Here is a 7,762-nt window from a genome sequence, read left to right on the forward strand (position 1 = left end):
CCGTAGAATTGAATATGAAGAGCAATCTCTCAATTGGTACAACATTTTTATTGGTGATAAAAAAAATTAGTGTGAGTTTAAGCCACAAAGATTGGTCTAGTGATGAGAAATTTTAGTAGGTTATATTAGGTTATGTGTTCAATTCCCACTTGTATAAAAAAATATAAAATTAGTGAGTTTATATGGTTTGACAACTTATAGGAGATTTACACATCACTCTCTTTATCCTCTGCTCCACCTTCGTTCTTCTCTCCTTTATATTATAATTTTTTTTAATCTCCTAATAAATTTTATTAAGTTCTAGAAGGTAACGGCAGAAACTTTTTGTACCTACATTAAGAATTTATATAACTTAAATGGGCATGGATCAAATGCACACAAGCAAAACTTGAAGAGAGAAAAGAACTCAACAAATTGCAAAAGTGAGAAAGGCTCACAAGGAAAACAAGCAGAACAGAAAGGCAATAAAATTTTGGAATTTTCTGCATTTATGTAATTATTTGACTGACCTTTTAATTTTTTTTTATCCCACTATCCCTGCAAGTTGTGATTTTCATTTCAAGGTTTTCTTGAAGCTGGTTTTCTAATAATTAAAATTTATAACAGCAACTCGGAGAAAAGGAATTTGACGGAAATGACGAGAACCGGTCCGTGCTGGCATTGCGGAATTAATGGTAAGTCCCTTTCTTGTGGTTGGAACTTTTGTTTGATTTTTTTTTCTTCGTCGTGCCCTTGTGTTTCTTCCCCTTTCTAAGTGAATTGAATCAATATTAATTGTTTGATTTAATGAATTTTTAAGTTTGGATAATTATATGACATAAATTTTAATTAAGACATCTTAAATTCTAGTTTCACTAAAAAAATGGAGTGACATCCATGAGATTAGAATGAATAAAAGTGATAATTTTTTTAAAACATAAAGGCAAAATGATCAATCAACCTACTTTATATAATATTTTATGATTAATTCACACAAAGCGCTCAATTTTTATTTTCTAACTGAAGTTATTTTGCAATTTTTTCAATATAAAATCTTAATTTTCATCTTTCATGTATAATTTAGATATGTTGCGAAGAATGTGGATCTGGATTCTCTCGTGTTCAAAAAAATATAACATGATCATGTGGAGAATCATAATTATTTAAAGGTGGATCAATGGTAATAAAAAAAGAGAGAAAAAGATTGAAATAGATAACTATAAAATCATAACCGTTAATTCACCTTTGTGATTTTTTCACATGACCATATCATTTTTTTTGCACAAGAGAGAATCCATTTCCGAAGAATGCTCACCAATTCCAACCAATTATAAGTTTTTCTTAAAAATTTAAAAGAAGTTACGAAGAATTTCGAAGTTTCACGCAAGTTTGTATCTATTTCTTCTATTAAATAAAGGAAAAAGTATTTGTTCTTTTAAACCACAAACTTGTGTCATTTCACTCTCACAGTGAGATCCACACCTTTTTTTTTTGTCCACTCTCTCCCTCCATGATCTATCTCTTTTTCTCACTTAAAATGACACAACTTTACGTCCTTTAAAATGATACACATTTTTTCCTTAAATAAATAGTAGGGTAGAAGAAAGTGGATCTGAATAATTGTATGCTTAGAATGTGATTATTACTAGAAAAATAATAAGGCAGAAGAACATAAAATTTAAAAAATTTATCTTTAATAGAGGTGTTAGAATTGTTCTGGAGAAAATATTATATATATATATATATAAGGGCATGTTATATTTACAAACTTTTTTGTTTACAAACTACACTATCTTCTCCCGGGAGAACACTAGGTTTCACTATGTTCTCCCGGGAGAAGATAGTGTAATTTGTAAAAATTTGTAAAAAAAGTTTGTAAACGGATCATTCCCCATATATATATATTGAATCAATTTTAAATATGAATTAAAAGTAAACTATTTTAATTATTGTTTTTTCATTTTTTCTAATTATTTTGTTTTTAATTTTTTATTTTTATTTTTTATTTTTTATTGGATTGATTCATTTTGAAACACCCTTAATATTTATAATGTGCACAAATATTGTGCTTTTAAGGCAATTGCCTTAATTACTTGCTAGCGAGTACTGCAAATACACCTTTAGAATTTCCGTAATCACCTATAACCAGCAATTTTCATAGATCTCTGTTAAAGAACTGTTTGATCATAGTTACGGAGGACAGGAATTTTGGGTTTCCCAAATTCTGCACCACTACTATTTATGATTCACAATAAGTGATGTGAATAAGGTGTATTTGAAATGGGAATAGATCCTCTCATGTGAAATAGTGGTCATGTGATCATGTTATTTGATCACAACCACTCATTTAAAAATTATACACTTTTCTCTCTCTTATCTCATCACCAATGAGTGATTTTGATCAAATAACATGACCACATGACCACTTTTTCACATGAGAGGATCCACTCCCATTTGAAATACATCTCTCAAATAAATAGACATATTACCAAAGGGACAAGGATTTCGTCACCTTTAATTTAAGGTTTCGAGATTTAAAATGAAAAAAACTGTGTTGGGAAAGTCCCAATATGAATCTAACATATCTCAATCCGAATTAAACAGGATAAGATACAAAATAGACATATTTCTCAAGAATTTGTGTCTATATGGAAAGACACATATTAGTAGGCACATGTCTTTATTGCATACATGCATATATTTGTTCATTTTAAATGTATAGACACAATCATTAAAAACCATATGTATAAACATGTCTATTTATTTAAAATTAATAAGTACTGTCCTAAACAATCATGTACTCATGTTTTTTCATTTGAATAGACATAGCGCTTACAAACCATTGTGTCTGTAGAAAAAGTTATATAAGCAAAATTAACAGACAACGATGTAATGTGTCACACTAACATGGTTCAAGCAGCTACTCCACAGTGGCGTATTGGACCAAAAAACAAGCCAGTTTTGTGCAACGCATGTGGATCAAGATACAGGCAACGGGGAACCCTTGACAACTATCTTCCAAAGTGTCGTGATCCAAAGCTCGATGTTAAGGACAAACCTTCAAGCTCTGATCCAAATTCAGGTAATGGTACTAGTAGTAATAACTTATCTTTTTCTTAAAAAAAAAAATTTACACTTATTGTTTCTTATATTTCTAAATTCTAACAGTTAGTAGCTTTTCTTAGGCAAGAAAAATCCAGTTATATGGAACCCTAAAATTCCTTCAAAGAAACGTTCACCGCAAATCTCACGAATAGAAAGGATTCAAAAACAATTTCTCGATTTGTGGAACAATCTCGGGCTACCAAATGAGCCATCCCCAGAAGATTTGTTATTGTTCCATAACGTGAACAACTTAATACCTAGCAATGAAATAGGCCCTGGATGCATTCGTCTTTGAAGCAGATGGTACTTCTACATATATAGAAGGGTTCATTGATGTACCCTTCATCAATATATTACAAACTGCCTTGTGATATGTATTGGACTTTTTGAATTCAAGCCTTCGTATGAGTCTTGTAGAACCTGCAAGTTATGTCTGTGCTGTTGGTGTTTGTTGTTTTATGATCGATATGTTTAGAATCAGTAATCATGTATATATGAGTCACATTTACTGATATGAAGTGGGTAATGTTTTCATTTGGAATAATAATTTTTTTTTTTTTTTTTTTTATCTAGTTTGAACCGAAGGCTGGAAGTAATTTGATTCATTCAGAAAATCTTGAGTGAGATCAAGTTATTACTTGATGATTTACGGAAATATTTTTTTATAAAAAAAGGATGTGAATTAATTTCATATGAGATTAATTTCTGGAACTTTGGGAGAGTAGGAATTAGAAAAAATGGAAGGCAAGCGAAGGAATTGATTTGGAATCATGCATGTTTTGAGAAATTGATTTGATTTATAAATAAATTTTTTGTTAGAAAAGTTATAAAATAGGAATTAATTTGACCGTTTATTTTAGCTGTCTACAAATAGAGAAATGTAATCATAATTGAATGGATTTGAGCGGAGGATTGATTTTAATTTTTAATTGTTGAAATTTATTGGTTTAGTCATTTAATATAAACTTAATAAAAAAGACTTATAACATATTAGTAATTCGGTCTTAAATTGATGTTAATATTCTTTTTTACACCCTAAGAAGAAAAAAAATAAAAAACAATTGCTTGATCATTAAATAATCATAACATAAACTAGCCGAATTAAATCCTCTAGTGTACGTCCAGCGATGCTAAACAATGGTTAGGCCATTAAGTCGATCAATGTTGTAAATCGGAAATTTTAACTAGCCCTAATTTATAAAGAGCTGGTACAAAGTTAAAATACAAAGAGAATGGAAGAAAGAGAAAGAGCAAGCTAACGATAACCTTATAACAGTATGCTTTTGAGAATTTCTGTATTAAGGGAGATTAACCTCATACCTGATACCTCATACCTTTCACCAACATGCATTCATTAAAGCTTAAACTAACAAACAGTCAATATTTTTGAGCTAACGATAACAGTACTCATAACATTATATGGTAATATTACTTTTAGTGAATATGATAAGTCATTTAAGGCCTCAAATTGAATTTTTCTTACTCCAATTTCCAAGCGGATTATTGAAGAAGTTAAGGAAGATGCTGCTGTCTATCGGGTATCGTTTATGGATGTGGAGTATTTGAGTTGATTTCAAGGGTGTATCTGGTTGGAGAGGATAGTCCATATTTTCAAGGTTGTCTCATTACCTTGTGTTTGCTAATTGGTATGGGATAGGATTGTGTTTGTGGCCTCTCTTTGGTATTATACTCACTATCATCTCAAGGGAATTTATTACTGAAGTGCAACAAGATTGGATAGCTTTCTTGCTTCTTTTTTAGATAAAAGGAGTTTTGTTGCATTTTTTAGCAACGGTGGCTTGCTATTTTCTTATTAGGAGGATTTCTTATCTCTCCTTTCTTTCAACTAATACTCTTATATCCATTAAAAACTTTCAAATCTTATGCTGCTCAAGATCCAATAACACTTAGTGTTGTAAGAGTTTTACCAGTTCCATCTTTGAGTAGCTTCATTTGTTTTGACCATAAGGAATAAATCTTTGGTGCTACTGTTGCACCAAAGATTCAATACATCCTATCAATGAAAACATTACATGTCAGTTAAATTTTTTTTTTTTTCTGTTAAATTTTCTCTCTCTCTCCTCTGATATGTAATGCTCCCATTGGTGGGATGTACTGAATCTAGGTACAACAAATGCACCAAAGATTTATTCGACCATAAGAATGGAACCTGGCTATCATCTTCTCACTTATCTATATTTTGTAAGTTGCAGAAAGATATTGAGATGACTGAGTGTTTGTTCCTAATGAATTCTTGGAATCTGCTTGTTCTTTTGGAGCATTGGATAGGTTCCCGTCAGTTTCTCAATTTTACAAAATCAAGTAGTGATCTGTTAAGGTATTAAGAGGGTATGATGCGTAGGTAATATATGTTCTCACGTGGGGAATCGTACTTCAATATAATAGTGGTTCAATATGGAATCAAGGTATTAATAAACTAGAACTTCAATGAGATCTGAGTGTGTTTAAACCTAGTAAATAAGTGAATTCTGAGGGGAATGTGTGTGTTTGTGGTTATGGAAAGGTAGAATGATAGCAAGGTTGTATGGAGATTGGAGATCCTTTGATCTCTTGTTGAAGATCGAGGTGACTTATATAGGGAACTAAAGGATAAGAAAAAATGGTTCCTTCTTCTCAGAAATCCTTATGAGTAACGATTCTACTTGAGTCGTTAGGAGTCCATGATTCTCTATCAAATGCCATGTGCTCACGAGGACATGTAATCCGTAGGGAATGGATCAACGTATTGGGCCTGAAATGGGCATTAAGGAGCAGCCCTACTAGATGATCAAAGAAAGTCGTGATGACCCGGTCTAAGATGGGTCCTAATTACGGGTCTAGAACAAATAGGTTTATGTGGCTATTGTCTTGTGAACTAATAAAAGCTATAAGCTACTTGGATTGGTCTAGTATCAATAAGGGGTTTGAGTAATTTGTATGAGACCATAGGTTTGAATTTCAGTGTCACTTTTGTATGAAAAAATAAAATAAAAAAGCTATCGGAGGATGAAAAAGCTAAAACAACCGCATCATGAACGAAGTTTTAGAAATAGAATGACGAAAATGTGTAGTTTTTGTCCATATTTTCCTGAAGAGATATTGACACCTTCATGAAAACAGGTTAATCTATCAAAGTTTCTCCTTTAATCGTCTTCTTTTGCATGCATATTGCCATATATATAAAGCTGGTTTTTATCTGTCCACATTTGATGTTTATTTGAGAATTTGTACGACCCCTGATCCCTCGCCAATAAGATACCCATTAGGAATTTTGCTTCCTTTTCTTGTAAATTCCTCTCAATCTTCCACCTGGCTTATTGGTTGGTTTTTGTAAGGTTTTGGCTTAGGTTAGCACTCAAACTATAATTCCTTTCTATAAACTCGTTTTTTTTTTGGTAAGCCTTTTCTATAAACTCGTTGCACTTACATTACTTAGCGTCTTTATAATAATATTTGTAGTTAATTATTGTAATAGAACTTACGACTATTTTTATAGTGATAGGTAGTTTACATATTCAATTTACAGATTTTTTTTTTTAAGGTTATATTTACAAATTTTTTGTTTACAAACTACATTATGTCTTTCCGGTAAGATATTCTTGAGTGAAGTCTTATAGATAAGACATAGTATAGTTTGTAAAAAAAAAAAAAAAGTTTGTCAATATAACATTTCTCTAATTTTTTTTTTTTTTGAGGAAACTATTTTTAAAATTTATTTTCATATTTTTCATGCTGTGCAATGCTTTTGGCCTGTGGTTTTGTTTTATCGATTAACCTTCCATGATTATGCACCCTTGTGATGTTATGTTATCATCCTCTTTTTTATATAAATATAAATCACTAAGTGAATACCAGAAATTCATTCTCCAGTAAAACTTTAAATTCATTTCAAGGAGACTTTGTCACACTTGGAGAAGTTCTTATGTATTTTGAAAGTACTGCTATTGGTGCAATAAAATCATAACGTTTGGATTGCATAACCATACGTGTTAAGTAATAATTATAGAGTACTTTGAAATTTTTCCTGTGATGTTAAATTTTTGTATCTATTTCATTCTTCATAAATATTAATACTTTTTTTTATAGAATCTCACCAAAATAATTTTTAGAGAAATAAACATAAAATCTTTGGACAAAACGATTTACTCCCTTTATATTTGATGACTTGAACGAGCTTAAAATAATGTGATATTACACCTAACATTCCGCGAAAAAGAGCCACACTACCATCTAACAAATTAGATAATTGGAAAAAAAATTCAAAAAAAGTCGCATAAACAAACCTAACATTTGATTTAGAAATCTTTGAAGAGATAATTTTAATATACTATATAGAGGAAGGCTATATTTATAATCTCTTTTTACTTACAATCAAATCTTAACTGTTGATTTTCGTTAATTTGACGGTTATAAATTATTGAAAATCAGTAATTAATTAATAAGTGTGACTCAATAAATTATAACCGTCAAATTAACAGAAATCAACTGCTAAGATTTGATTGTAAGAAGTTGTAAACGAAAAAAATTATAAATATAATATTCTCTCTATTTACGTGGCCATCATTGATAGAGTCTGAGATAAGTTATCTGGTTGGCAAGAGCAGTGCCTCTCTCAAGCTGGTCGAATTACTCTTGCACAATCTGTTATTTCGTCTATTCCATTCTTCCACATGCACCA

At 30.7% G+C, this 7,762-nt stretch overlaps 1 protein-coding gene across 1 annotated transcript; it reads left to right on the top strand.

Moving 5' to 3' along the window:
• Positions 1-2,886: 2,886 nt before the first annotated feature.
• On the top strand, positions 2,887-3,379 carry LOC133309049 (GATA transcription factor 27-like). The gene is made up of 2 exons (XM_061509787.1): positions 2,887-3,061; positions 3,165-3,379. The coding sequence occupies exons 1-2, from the start codon at positions 2,887-2,889 to the stop codon at positions 3,377-3,379; spliced, it is 390 nt and encodes a 129-aa protein (XP_061365771.1).
• The last annotated feature ends 4,383 nt before the right edge of the window (positions 3,380-7,762 follow it).

The sequence above is a fragment of the Gastrolobium bilobum genome, unplaced genomic scaffold (genome assembly GCF_033153095.1).
Source record: "Gastrolobium bilobum isolate Gb01-03AN ecotype WA unplaced genomic scaffold, APGP_CSIRO_Gbil_v1 utg8041, whole genome shotgun sequence".
Lineage (NCBI taxonomy): Eukaryota > Viridiplantae > Streptophyta > Magnoliopsida > Fabales > Fabaceae > Gastrolobium > Gastrolobium bilobum.